The sequence below is a fragment of the Sinohyriopsis cumingii genome, chromosome 2, assembly GCF_028554795.1.
Source record: "Sinohyriopsis cumingii isolate HCF-2022 chromosome 2, ASM2855479v2, whole genome shotgun sequence".
NCBI classification, from domain to species: domain Eukaryota; kingdom Metazoa; phylum Mollusca; class Bivalvia; order Unionida; family Unionidae; genus Sinohyriopsis; species Sinohyriopsis cumingii.
In genome coordinates, this window is record NC_142962.1 from 74862136 (window position 1) to 74877953 (window position 15818).

The 15818-nt window shown below is 36.0% G+C and overlaps 1 protein-coding gene across 3 annotated transcripts in view; it reads right to left on the reverse strand.

Annotated features, from left to right (window-relative positions):
• The window catches only part of LOC149805198 (pleckstrin homology domain-containing family D member 1-like), a 106771-nt gene that overhangs the window by 15676 nt on the left and 75277 nt on the right, over positions 1 to 15818 (reverse strand). The window contains exons 11-14 of one of the 3 annotated variants that reach the window (XM_089948350.1): positions 11589 to 11630; positions 10177 to 10327; positions 9508 to 9642; positions 7913 to 7998 (exon numbers count right to left, since the gene is read on the reverse strand). In XM_089948350.1, the coding sequence (XP_089804476.1) occupies positions 7931 to 7998; positions 9508 to 9642; positions 10177 to 10327; positions 11589 to 11630 (396 nt within the window). In that variant the 3' untranslated portion in view covers positions 7913 to 7930. The remainder of the gene's footprint in view (positions 1 to 7912; positions 7999 to 9507; positions 9643 to 10176; positions 10328 to 11588; positions 11631 to 15818) is intronic. The other 2 variants (XM_089948347.1, XM_089948342.1) reach the window with 2 other exon arrangements.

A 15818-nucleotide genomic window follows, 5' to 3' on the forward strand; every position in this document is an offset into this window, starting at 1 on the left:
CAGGATAGGACAGCAAGTTGGGTGAATCTGGTAGGACAGCGTTTTGGAGGACTTTAAGGTAGATTTATCATCCACTTATCAAATACTGGCATCATCTGATGCAATTAGAGTTAGATACAGCATTTTTTCAACAGACACATTATAAATTGCTGATATTATAACAGACAAAGTGATTCCAATTACTTTAGATATTAAAATTCAGTATCAGGAAAATGCATCAAATGCATTAAGCCATTCATGCAACTAATGTCTAAATCATCGAGAAAAAAAAACAAAATGATACTTATTAGATTAGATTGTTATCAGAAATTCATTATTAAGAAACACACAAGTGTGTGTATGTGATCTGGATTTTTAACGTAGCTTTTTAGCAATTTTTCAGTCACATCACTATGATGTCTGCAGTGTGGCAGTTTATAGTGATATCAAGCAATGAAGCATCATGCTGCAGACATGTAGCATCATGTGCCATCCAGTCACATTATCGTGTCACCAGGCCAACCAGTCCTGACACTAACCTCTTAATGCTGAGGGCCAAGCAAGGCAGCTGTTAGTACCATTTTTATAATTCTTTGGTATGACTTAGCAGCAGAAATGTACAACTTATGTCTTAAACTTTGACAAGGCACAGAAACATCGAGTAGATCAGCACTCGATCAATTAACCCTACTCCACCCTGATTTTCACAACAAATTTGCAATGATCCAAGAAATGACCCACACATCAATCTGAAAATCATGGAAATCCATGAATTTTTGGAAAATTCTCATCCCTGCTAATTGAATGAAAGCTGTGAGGTGAAGAAATCAGATTAGACCTTGTTGACAAAGAATTAAAGGAAAAGCTGCATTAAGACAAACAATTTCCTGGTACAAAAATTACTGACTGGCTGCTTTTGTAAAATGTCGACCAAGTAGTTTTTTGATGTCATGGTTGTCATGGAAGTTTAGAAGTGTGACAGATGAGAAGTTTAGTTTTGTAATTACTTCATCAGAATCATGCATTTTAGCATGAGCAGAAATAGTAACTGATTATTTTGGCACCAATCCCTATATCCAAGGTGTGACTACTATATGGTTATGGCACCAATCCATATATCCAAGGTATGACTGCTATATCCCCATGATACTTATCCCTATATCCATGATATGACTACTATATCCCTATGGCACCAATCCATATATCCAAGGTATGACTATTATATCCCTATGGCACCAATCCCTATATCCAAGGTATGACTATTATATCCCTATGGCACCAATCCCTATATCCAAGGTATGACTGTTATATCCCCATGACACTTATCCCTATATCCAATCCAAGGTATGACTATTATATTGCTATGGCACCAATCCATATATCTAAGGTATGACTATTATATCCCTATGGCACCAATCCCTATATCCAAGGTATGACTATTCTATCCCTACAGCACCAATCCATATATATCCAAGGTATGACTGCTATATCCCCATGGTACCAGTCCCTATATCCAAGGTATGACTACTCTATTCTGAATTTTTTCTTAAGGCAAACAGATGACCTTTTAGCGCCATTATTTACTAAACCATGTCAAAATGGTTATAATGTCTATTTAGGCTTAGGACTACTGGATTTGCAAGGTAAATGGACATATTTCTAATGTATTATCTTGGGTAACATATCTGAAGAAGAATAGCAAACAGGAAGGACAAAAGGGACTGAGACTGTTGAATGACATTTTAGAAAGCAAATGCAAAAGCTGCTGACCAAGAAATATGAGAATAGTAGGATGAATTTTTTAAAAAATTATTCCAATGCCATTGATTTTGTATGTTATGAAAATATAAATCTGTTATTGTTTCAGTGTTTCTCTGTATCTTCATCCATATTTCATGACACATCATCATCAATGTCATGGTCCAATACTGAAATACCCCTATGCCAGGATCAATGTTCCCTCTAAGCAAATGGTATATGTGCGTGCTAAGCACACTGCACTGTGCAAGCATTACCGTTATTTTATCATTAGTGTTGGATTGAATATTTGGTAATTTTGTTCTGCTCTGCAGAGAACAATTCAGCTGTGTGGGGATGTCTGAACAGCTGTGCAACTACGCATGCACAGCTTAGAAGGAACCTTGGCCATGATGCTTGTAACAAAGTTGGTCAAATTCTGTTCAGTGTTTTTTTTTTACTACTAAAGATGTGTAAATGTTTTTCTTCATATTTTATGGTTGAACAGCATCATTTATATAAATCTGAAAAGCATTCAAAATAAGATACTTTCTGTAAAATTTGATAATATATATTAAACATTTTTTAACAGAATAGTTATAAAAGGATTTCCTTTTTCTAGTAAAAGCAGTGGCATCCTAGCTTCATTTGTATGAACTTAAACAGCTCTTCAAGTCAAAATGCTTTCTGTAAAATTTATAAAATTCTCTCCAGTGTTTTTGAGAAGCTGAAAGTATTTTCCATTTTACCATTTGATATCTAATCTGCCCTGGCCAGCTAGGGTTGATTGACTTGGTATGTCTATGGAAAATGCACTTAGCTACTATTTCCTCAGCATGAAATAGCCAATAATGTGTTTAAAGTGCCATTAATACACACGTCCAAAATACAATCCTTTTTTTATTATTGTTTGCCATATTTAATAATGAATATGTACTATTTGTATACATTTGAAAATCCTTACAACCAGAATATTTTCTGTCCAATTTTATCAATAACTATTTAGCAGTTTCTAAGAAGTTGTTTGATGGTTTTTCTTTATTTAGCAGCAGTGGCCATATTTGATAGTGCATAATCTGCAGAAAACTGAAAGCTCCCAATGCCAAGATGAATTTTCAAATTTGGCCAATTTTCATTGAGCACTAATCTGCAAAGATATCAATAAATGATTTTCCAAGTTTTAGAAATGTCCGACATATGTGATGTCAGATCAGCATCAGATGTACAAAGTTGAAAGCCCTTTGATGATCAGCATTGGTTTTATGAATTTCAAGGATTATCATGGCTAATTTCTCTCTCCTTAGTCAAATTCTATTCGCTGGCTCTGGACAAGTAATTTAAATGCTTTTCTATTTTAATAACAATGGCCACATTTATGACATATCAACATAATTTCTGCAAATCGAAAAGTCTTCATGCCAGGACGCTTTTCATCATGTATGGTTGACAAAAAGCTGTTAAAATATTTTTCTACTTAAGTTATGGTTACCACATTTGATTGATCAGCATAATTTGTATAAAACTGAAAGGTCTTTGTACAAGATTGCTTTCAGACCAATCAGATCAAATTTCCTTCAGCAGTTTTGGAGAAGTCATTGCAAGGTTGTTCCATTTTTTTTGTAACTGTGGCCTTATTTACTTTCAGATTGACTTAATTTGTACAAACTTGAAATGCCTTTTTAGAAGGATGCTCTGTATCAATATGTTAAACTGGTCTATAATCTTCTGAGAAGAATTAGAAAATACCAATTGTTGGCAGATAACAGTTTTTTTCTGTATTCAAAAAAGGTAGACATATATGAAGGTGGATCAGCAAATTTGGCATAATTTGAAAGGTTTTCGTGTAAGGATGTTTTCTTTCGAATCTGATCAAATTCTGTTTAACAGTTTTGGAGAAGAGATCGTTTAAAAGATTTCCTATCTTCAGAGTGCTATATCTGATGGCACATTGGGCATAATTTCTAAAATTTTGAAAGCACGTCATTCCCAGATGATCCCAGGCAAATCTGGTCAAACTGGTCAAGTAGTTTTTTGAGAAAAGTATAAATAGCAATTGTTGACAGAAGCATGATATGTGACAGACACACTTGAACTTAAGGCCAGGTAAACTAAAAATAGTGATAGATAGTTCTAGCATAGTTATCTCCCTTATATCTTCTGTGTCTCAGTGTTTCACTGCACAATATGGGAAGAAAATGAAAAGGCTGTATAGGCATCATGCAAAATTAAGCTAAGTTCTTTCAGAAATGCATATTATCAAATGCAAACTATTGTATATACTTATGTACAAGAACCTGAATATACTGATGTGAAAAAATGTGAAACGTGATAGACAGTGAAAATAATGGACAAGCTGAACAATTGTTCCATGATTCTGCTAGAAATAAGTATCTCTTCCATGCATCCATGTTCATAATGAAAATGTTGTAAAGTCTTTACACAAAAGAAAAATGAATTAAATAATATATTTCAATGCTTGTAAAATAATGTCATTTCTGACCAAAGCAAGAAGTGATACCATATTGCTGTCAAAACTGAAATAAAACCCTAGAACGAAAACAAAAAACATATAAATAACAACATATAAATAACAACATATAAAGCCACAACAGTTTACAGCATGGAAGTCAGCACTTTTTTTTAGAATGTCTGTATTAAACTTATGAGTGTTTCATTTTATTAAAGGCCATCACCAGCCCATTTTGTACATACTGCTGAAATGATATATCAGAATATGAAATATCTTAATAGCCCAGTTCTTGATGAAGAATCAGGCTGGACAATTAGAATTTGTTTTAAGTCCCCAAATTATATAGTAAATTTAAAGCAAAATGTACGGGCTTTTTCTGGGGTCCATTTTCATGAATATCTCAGTTCTGGATATGCTGAATGTTTCAGATTTCTTTTGCCATGTTCATGGATATCTCAGTTTTGGATATGCTGAATATTTCAGATTTTTTTGGCCATGTTCATGAATATCTCAGTTTTGGATATGCCAAATATTTCAGAATTTTTTTGGCCATGTTCATGAATATCTCAGTTTTGGATATGCCAAATATTTCAGAATTTTTTTGGCCATGTTCATGAATATCTCGGTTTTGGATATGCCGAATATTTCAGAATTTTTTTGGCCATGTTCATGAATATCTAAGTTTTGGATATGCTGAATATTTCAGATTTTTTTTGGCCATGTTCATGAATATCTCAGTTTGGATATGCCGAATGTTTCAGATTTTTTCTGGGCCATGTTCATGAATATCTCAGTTTTGGACATGCTGAATATTTCAGAATTTTTTTGGCCATGTTCAAGAATATCTCAGTTTTGGATATGCTGAATATTTCAGATTTTTTTTTGGCCATGTTCATGAATATCTCAGTTTTGGATGCTGAATATTTCAGAAATTTTTGCCACTTCAGTTAACATTATAAAAAAAGAAAAAGATTTACTATTTGGTTATGTAACTCAGCATGCATACCATATATACTCATAAAGTCGCGTCCAACTGCTAACAATATAGACCCTGATCTTCCATACCATAATGCACATGCAGGTCTATATTGTATAAACCCTGATCTTCCATCCCATAATGCGCTAGCAGGTCTATATTGTACACACCCTGATCTTCCATCCCATAATGCACTAGCAGTTCTACATTGTACACACCCTGATCTTCCATCCCATAATGCGCTAGTATGTCTATATTGTATACACCCTGATCTTCCATTGCTTAATGCCCTAGCAAGTCTTTATTATATGTGCAACAGTTTGCTTCTAACAAATTGCACAGACCCAAATCTGCCAGCACTTTGTGTGACGGCATGCGGACTTGGGTCTGTACAGTTTGCAGTTGGACTGAATCTAAAAGTGGGTATATATGGTACATGCATGTCATGTATGTATCGATGTATATTTTATTGAACTGACTCATGTACAGCATGCACCCAACTTAGGCTGCAACATTTACCAAACATGTACATGATTTAAAATAATCAAAATATTACAATTTAATTAAAAACAATTAGAAACTCAACTTTTCACTCTATCTACCTATAAGATTTACCAAATAGGGGACAGCTATTATAATGTACATGCTGTACTTTATTCACTTTGAAACTGTTTAATTTGCTCCACATTTTTTGCCTTATATTATGACAGGATTCATCAAAATGTATATAAAAAATTCACATAAAATCATTAGGAAGCAGCAGAAGTTGATGAAAATTGTGTTGTGCACATTACACAAAATTACACATTAAGTTGATTTGCTGATGATGCAGATAAAAGTTTCTTTAAACTATATTATTTACCTTCAGGCAGCATGTTTGATAACATAACCTATAATTAGTTAATATTTGTTTTAAAAAAACGTTTAAAGTTTATAAGCACATTATTTCTTTTAGTCAATTATTCATACAGAAAATGGTTATGGCCATGCTGTATGCCTAGTTCTATCCCCTGGCTATCTCATCATGGCCACACTATATGCCTAGTTCTATCACCTCACTAGTTCATTATGGCCGCACTATATGCCTAGTTCTATCCCCTAGCTAGTTCATTATGGCCACACTGTATGCCTAGTTATATCCCTTAGCTAGTTCATTATGGCCACACTATATGCCTAGTTATATCCCTTAGCTAGTTCATTATGGCCACACTATATGCCTAGTTCTATCATCTAGCTAGTTCATTATGGCCACACTATATGCCTAGTTCTATCACCCTAGCTAGTTCATTATGACCACACTGTATGCCTAGTTCTATCCCCTGGCTAGTTCGTTATGGCCACACTATATGCCTAGTTCTATCATCTAGCTAGTTCATTATGGCCACACTATATGCCTAGTTCTATCACCTAGCTAGTTCATTATGGCCACACTATATGCCTAGTTCTATCATCTAGCTAGTTCATTATGGCCACACTATATGCCTAGTTCTATCACCCTAGCTAGTTCATTATGGCCACACTGTATGCCTAGTTCTATCCCCTGGCTAGTTCATTATGGCCACACTATATGCCTAGTTCTATCACCTAGCTAGTTCATTATGGCCACACTGTATGCCTAGTTCTATCCCCTAGCTAGTTCATTATGGCCACACTGTATGGCTAGTTCTATTCCCTAGCTAGTTCATCATGAACATTTATGTTATAGTAGGAAACAATATCATGACAAACCTTGTGATGTTTTTATGAAACTGTTAGATATATTTATTAATGACATACAGTGTGGCCATAGTGAAAACACCATGTTGATATGACCATTCATTCAGGAGTAGTGATAAGCTTAGATTTCAAGACATAACTGTGGTGACCATCCTGGACATCAGAGTGGTACCATCTTCATTAGGACCAACTAACCATCATATAAAGTATTTCTGTGAAAACTATGTTGATAAGACCATCCATTAGGTGGAGTAAAGATGTAAAGATTTTCACAATGGCCACTGCGGTGTCCATACTGGATGTCCAAGCAGCAATATTTTCAATTAGGATTAGCTAGACATTATAAAAGTCTTCTGGTGAAACCACCCCTGTGTCAAAATATGACTTTCCATTCAAAAGCAGCCATAGCAATATTCAAGATGGCTGCTATGACAGCCATATTGGACATGATACTGGCACCATTTTCATTTAGGACCAAACAGACATCATAAGGAATCTTTTAACTGAAAACCCCTTATTGATAAGACCATCCATGAAGGAGGATTAATAAAGGAGACTGTTAAGATGATTGCCGTGGTGGTCATATAGGATGTCCATGCAACACCAGTTTCATGTAGGACCAACTAGATCATGAGATGAACATACAAATAGTTTCCTCTTAGTCATGATGTGAGAAAGCTTGCCAGTAGCTTCTCGTGGGTCAGTGGTTCTTTCCAGGGTTTTCCAGGGTTCTTCCTCCACCTTTAATACTGGCCGCCATGCATAGCCTATCGTGTGCTGAGAAATGGCATTAAACCCCACAACAAAAATGAACAGATGACAGACAACAATCCTGAAAACCCTTCTGGTCTATGACCAGTAGCACTAAAAATGGCAGCTCTGAATCATTAATGTTTTTTCAAGTTGAGTACATGCTATACATCAGTACAACCCTAAGTGAAACAAATGCTTCATAGACAACTTCATGGGTTTTAACAAGGTCTGATTTATGGGTATATTGCTGAATTCCATGGCAAGCTGTACCTGTCTGTTACCTGACGTGCCATGTCTGTCTAGAAAGACATGATACTACACTGCATCAGATCTGTTAGTACTGGGTTAGTTGCTACACACTGAGAACCTACAAGAAATACCAGCACTCAAATCTAACACTTACTATCATACCCAAGGTGTCAGAAGAAAATTAGGAGTACTGTATAATTACCACATACATGTCCATCTGCAAATTACACAGACCCAGATCTGCCACTGCATAATTTTCTAACAGATCTGGATCTATGCAGTCTGCTAGAAGTATATCAGTGGAACAAAACACACAGACCTTGATCTGCTGGCACATTATGTGACAGTAGATCAGTGTCTATGTTGTCTGCAGCTAATTTCAATTTATTAGCTAGTCTGTATATATATATATATATATATATATATATATATATATATATATATATATATATATATATATATATATATATATATATATATATATATATATAAGCACCAGACACATATTTCTCTCCAGGAGAAAAAGCATCCACGAGAATATGCCCTGTCTCAGGAAAAAAATGTCTGCAAAAGTACATGTATATCCGTCTTGGAGATTAAAAAGATTCGGAAGTATTAACTAATAAACCCATACTTTGAAATGTTTGCCCAATTGATGGACTCATTGGCACATATAATTAAAAGTGTCTAAACAAATCTTCAGTGTTAATCCTTTACCTTCCATAAGCACTGATAGTCATCCCAAACCCATTTCAATGCCTCACACTGATTTATATACATATATGTTTGGATGCCTGTGCACCATATTCATTCAAGTTTATTTAAATAATCACGAGTCTGTGCTTTTTTGTGCTGCAAAACCTTCAGAAAATACCCCCTATTACAAACAACAGACACTGAAGAAATTGACCAAGGCATCACATCATGCAGTTTCTATTTAAGATATTACGCAATCTGCTGTTTAAAATTGTAACTGGGAGGGATTCCCCCTGATAAAACATAAGAGGCCATGAACATCATTCGGTATTTTCTAGCATTTAGATGATGAGAATTACAACACGGAAGGCCTCAGTACGACTGATAATGGGTTTTTATACTGATGCTAGCAACAACGGGACTGATAATTTATCAAATTCAGTGATACAGATGAGAACAACAAACCAATAGTTTTAGAGTTCAAGGAAAGTTCCAACTGGTCACACAATTTCAATGACATGACTGTGAATAAATTCTCTCAAGTTTCAAAAGTATATATAAATTTACTCAGTGAAATTTAGTTTTATAGCCATAATGATAAGATTTTGCTCTAAACCTTTTTACAATAAACAAATATATACAAGAATTGCAAAATGATAATGGCTTGAACCAAGCATATACTTCACTGCCCAACATTTCACAGGACTACTGATAAGGAATGACCTAGGTAACAGGTGTTCTATATATAGTACACTGCCTTCAGAGGCTTCACATGTACATTGATAGCCAACACAGCTACGGATGCCAAACGGCAATGGGCTAATAATCTTAACCCTCAGTGAAGAGAAAATTAGACGAAATACACATTTGGGAAGAAACTACCCAGATGCAAGTATCTAAACAGAAAGCACAGGTAAAATGTGATACATACTACTAGATCTTCTCCGCTCAAACTTTTGAGTCTTTGCTCTCTTCATCATTGTCTTCCTGGCATGGATGGCATTCTTCATGACAACAGGCTTGTCGGCATCAAATTTGGCCTCCTCAGCCAGATTCTCAAAAAATTCTGTGATAAGGAAACACACAACTGAGCAAATAAGGCCCTTTTTTTTTGTGAACATTTTAGAAGCTAACAGAGTCAAATTCTATCTTCTACATTCTTCTGTAAGCAATTTTTCAGTCTAAATTAATCATTAAATTTCCCCTCTTTTTTAGGGTGGCTATAGGAAATTTCTGACATATCTTAAGCAGCAGGCAGAATAATTAAGTTTGTAACTGTCAACCGGCATACAAGATACAATGCATGTTAGAACTGACTAAAGGAAGACTGGAACAGTTAAAGACTATGTATGTAGAGAGAGAGAGAGAGAGAAAAAGAATAGAATAGAATAGAACAGAACAGAACAGAACAGAACAGAACAGGATAGATAGATAGATAGATAGATAGATAGATAGAATAGATAGATACACACACACACACACACACACACAAAATTCACAATTACAAAACCTACAAGTACCTCTGCACAAAATTAAACTGTGAATTTCCAATAAATTTTCTTTAAACATTTATTAGTGGTTACAAATGTAAGTTTCCTACCCTTGAGTTTTTTAACATTCACAACCATTTCATCTTTGACATCTTGCTGTATATTTGGGGTTTCATTTTCCACAGCATCACTAAGTTTGCCGAGAGATATCTCAGCTTCTTTCAGTCTCCTCTCTGCATCTATTCGAGCCATTATCTCTTGCTGTCATGGAAACATTTGGAATATAAACACAAGGTAAAACCATCTTTCGTCTTACTCCCACTAGTAATGTACAATTATCAGTTGAGTCCAACTGCACACAACAAAGATCATCATCTGCAATAGCATAATGTGCCTGCAGATCAGGGTCGATGTTGTTTGTTCTGCTGATTACTCCTAAGAAACTGAACATACCCAGAACTGCCAGTGCGTCATGCAACGGCAGATTGGCATCTGTGCAGTTTGCAGTTGAACTCAACTTTAAAGTGAGTATATATGGTAGCTGAGTTAAAATTATCATCTTCTGGCAGGGATGGTCACCAGAGTAAGACTCTAATCAGTACTTATATTAAGATCTACTGTTAAAGTTTTTCAAAGTTATTTAAAAACTGAATTTCAAAGTTTACAGAATTCATGCAGTCAGGAAGGTTCAAGTTCAATTACAAACTGTATCAATGGCCATAGCAAAGAAATAGATAAAAGAATTACATTTAAACCATTATATACAAATGTTGGCAAAACAATATAGGAAGAGTGAATGAATACATAAGTAGTTCCTTTCTGGCGTTATGAACTAATAACTTCCAGTTTTCTGCATCATGTGACATGATTTTTACCAATCAATATGCTTGTTATGTGTAATGATAAAAATGTATTCATCCGCAGTCTTCTAATAAATACAGTAGAACCTAGTTTACAAAATTATAATACTCTGCAAGAATTCGGAAGAATGTTTTCATGTTTGATGTAGATGTGAGCCAATTCACAAGCTACATGCAGTTAATTGAGGCATATATATTCACTTATAAGACAAATCCAACTGCAAACAACACAGACCTTGATCTGCCATTGCATAATGCGCTGGCAGATCAGGGTCTGTGTTATTTATTCTCATGATGATTTCTAACAAACTACAAATATCTGTTGGTGCATTATGCAATGGCAGATCTACATCTGTGTAGTTTGAAATTGGACTTGACTTATAGGCAAGTGTGTAGGGTGATACAAATCTTGAAAAGAATATGTTTCTGTTGTACATTTATACTATGAGCCCTCACTAAGGCAGCAAATAATATCCAATAAATGTAGGTTCTATAAGCATAACATGTTCAATCTGTGTATAAATAATATCATCGGATTTGTTAACAATGCTAAATTTTCTACTCATACTATAATAGTAATGATAAAATATTTTTCTTGATAGAAAGAATAGATCATTATGTAAATCAAAAATTAAAAGAAAAGCAATGTATGTGTATTATACCTTAAGTTCTGCTTCTGTCATTTCTTTTTGTGCAATGAGATCCTGAAAACAAATATGAAACAATATTGGACTTTATATCTATGCTAATGTAGATCAATATTTTTTAAGCACATGGATTTTTACGAGAATCGGCAAGAAAACTTAATTCACAAAAAATGTAATAAAATCAAAGGTAACAGTTCAGTAATATGTATTACCAATGACTGAAATATACAAATTAAATATTTAACAATGCTTCAAAATCATAATTTACTGTCATCAAGGTTAAGTGAGGGGTCTACTTGGTCAAAATCCTAATCTATTACCTTTATTATCAGATAATTCAACAGGACACAAAATATTGAGTAAATAATTGAGGACTGTAATACATGCACAAGTCTAACTGAAAAAATGCAAAAACTCTGATTTGCTGTCACAAAATGCATGACAGATCTGGGTCTGTCAGTGTGTTTGGAGTAATCAGTAAAACAAATACGGACCCTGAACTGTTGCTGCATTATGCGACAGCAGGTCTGAGTCTAAATGTTATTTGTAGTTAGACCCAACGGTCTATATGGGAGTATATGCATTATTCATCAGTAGAGTGTAGAAATATTCCATTATGAATACAAAGTTATCCGCTTAAATATATATCTGCAATGCAAGCATCCTAAGTACACCAAAGTACATAAAAAAGCTGACTGAAGTGTTTTTGTTGCCATTATTCTATTGCTTGTTCAATTTTAAAAGACAATTGATCTTATGCACATCTAAAATCTTGTCAATGTTAAAAAAATTTAAGTATCTATATAAAATAAGTTCCACCAGTCTCTGTCTAAAGTATCTCAGCAAACTTAAATGCTGGCACTAGAGAGTCAAACAGTTTCCCGCACTTCATGCAAGGAAAGATCTCACTCTTCACAGCAGCTCACTGACAGTTTTCCTCTGGTACAACTTTAAAGCCCACTTGATGGGTGAAGACTTAAATGAAGACATTAGTTTCACCACAAATAACTGACTGCCTTCACTAAAAGCAGGACCATCATGAGAGAAATCAATCCATCATGATGTAATAACAGCTGGTTCAGAGAGACTGGCAAGGCATATATATAACTGATTCTGACCACTGTACCTTGAGCAAATAGGAAACAGGTTTTTATAACAGCTCTGAGCCAGTGACGATCTACACAGCATTCAAACTGGAGACTTACTCAACCATTTCAGAATCCATAGTAGATTTCATCTGGGGTCAACGTCGTTGGTTGTGAAAGGACAATGTTCACCAGAAGGTCAAAGAGGTCTTTGTTTGTTCTATGTCCTCCCGTCTATGATGCCAAAAAATGCCTGTGATTGTGAAACAGTAACCTTTTATAACTATGGGTGCTAGCTTCTTTATCTCAAGAAGCTCAAAGGAAAATGTCAGTTAACTGAGGTAACTATGCTTTAAGTGGCACAATGTGTTCTGAGAAATGTTTGCCCCTGAGGATTTGCTTTATCTGATCCAGATGTGCAAGCTGAGTAGATCTCGATTCAAATGAAGCACTTGCTGTCTAGGATGTTTTTGTTTTTGTTTCCTTGCCACTGCCACTGCCAGGATTAACAAATCTTTTATCCTTAATTTTTCCCACCTAAGGGGAGTAATCAGGATAAGGTGGCATTCCAATTCCCTTGCCATTTATAGGATCTTTCTGATCTGGGGTAACTATACATGTCCATACCATTCTAATCTATGGAGAGAGCATCGTCTACCCTGGCCAGTGGATTTGGGAATGGTGAGACAAATGTTGGATGTTTTGGATTCCACCTTGTAAATATATCCATGAGTGCTTAGCCCCAGAAAGTACAGATATGACTGAATGCTGAGAGATGAATTGACTCTGCAGTCTGGATTAGCTAATTCAAGTGGTAAGAGTCTGGCAATTTATTGATCCTGCCTAAGACACGAAGGACTTGAATGTGAATTTCGTGTTAATGACACAATTGAGCCTGCATAAGACACAAAGGACTTGAATGTGGATTTCGTGTTAATGACACCATTGAGCCTGCATAAGACACGAAAGACTTGAATGTGGATTTCATGTCAATGACACCACTGAGCCTACATGAGACACGAAGGACTTGAATGTGGATTTCATGTTAATGACACCATTGAGCCTGCATAAGACACAAAGGATTTGAATGTGGATTTCGTGTTGATGACACCATTCAGCCTGCATAAGACACAAAGGACTTGAATGTGGATTTCGTGTTAATGACCCCATTGAGCCTGCCCAAGACACGAAAGACTTGAATGTGGATTTTGTGTTAATGACACCACTGAGCCTGCCCAAGACATGAAGGACTTGAATGTGGATTTCGTGTTAATGACACCATTGAGCCTGCCCATGACATGAAGGACTTGAATGTGGATTTCATGTTGATGACACCATTGAGCCTGCCCAAGACATGAAGGACTTGAATGTGGATTTCATGTTAATGACACCAATGAGCGGGGGCCCCGAGTGGTCTAAAGCGCTCTTCGTTACGGATCACTGCCATCTCACCTCTGTCTGCGGCGGTTTGAGTCTAAGATTCAGCTAATGTGGGTATGTGAGAAAGCTTGCCAGTAGCTTCTTGTGGGTCGGTGGTTCTTTCTGGGGTTTTCTCTGGTTCTTCCTTCACCATTAATACTGGCCGCCATGTATAGCCTATCATGTGCTGCAAAATGGCGTTAAACCCCACAACAACAACAACAACACCAATGAGCCTGCCCAAGACACGAAGGACTTGAATGTGGATTTCGTGTTGATGACACCATTGAGCCTGTCCAAGACACGAAGTACTTGAATGTGGATTTTGTGTTGATGTCACCAATAAGCCTGCCCAAGATGCGATGGACTTGAATGTGGATTTCATGTTGATGACACCACTGAGCCTGCCCAAGACACAAAGTACTTGAATGTGGATTTCGTGTTGATGACACCAATGGACCTACCCAAGATGCAAAGGACTTGAATGTGGATTTCGTGTTGATGACACCAACTGAAAAACTCCAAGGTAGATTTAATACTGCCAAAACTTTCTGGTCAGAAATTCTGAGATTTTTATTTAGTATCCAGCTTTTATGTTGAGATTTGTTTTGTGTACAGGAAATCCAAATTCAGCTCCAAACATCTATCTGGGGTGTTCATTAGTTAATGAAAATATACATTAATCAAATCAAATTTTATTATCATAAACACACACTATGTTTTAGTTTCCTGGTTTTAGCTAAGCACTCACAAACTTGATAACCATTCTAATGTATAATCTATGTCCAAATAATTACTCACAATTTAGAAACCTGAAATTAGGATTTTTAAAATAAAAAGTCCAAAAACCTTGAGACAGAGCTAAAAAGACAGACAATCCTTCTTTAATCTGGAGCTCTGGTAGGCCTGTATGTGGTACAGGTCTGGCGATTTGGTTCCCATACCCTCCCCCCAAACCCCTTGCCTTCTGAGATAATTAACAAACATGGAGTTGTTCGATAAAATGAGCATGCCCTTTCCATGCCGCATTTCCTACAACCAATGATATGCATTTACCATGGCCTTCACCTCTGTGAGGTTAGGATACAAATGTTGGTCCTCAGCAGGCCACAAATCGCTGGTTCCTGAAATGTTGCAGAAGGTTTACACCACAGTCCCTTGTGCTGGCATCCTACAAATTGTGATTCCAAGAGGATTGACCTGCAAAGGAACACCTGCCAACAGTTAAGTGAGGTTCTCCAATTCGCTGAGATGTGTCCTCACATAAATGAAGACTAGGATTGTTAGCTTCAAAGTGCAAAGCTTTGGTCACCACTTGGAAATGGTCCCATATGCTTCATTTGCAATGATCCCATATGCTTCATTTGCAATGGTCCCATATGCTTCATTTGCAATAATCCCATATACTTCATTTGCAATGATCCCACATATTTCATTTACAATTATCCTATATACTTCATTTGCAATGGTCCCATATACTTCATTTACAATGGTCCCATATGCTTCATTGGTCCCATATGCTTCATTTACAATGGTCCCATATACTTCACTTGCAATAGTCCCATATGCTTCATTTACAATGGTCCCATATGCTTCATTTGCAATGGTCCCATATGCTTCATTTGCAATGGTCCCATATGCTTCATTTACAATGGTCCCATATGCTTCATTTGCAGTGATCCCATATGCTTCATTTACAATGGTCCCATATGCTTCATTTGCAATGGTCCCATATGCTTCA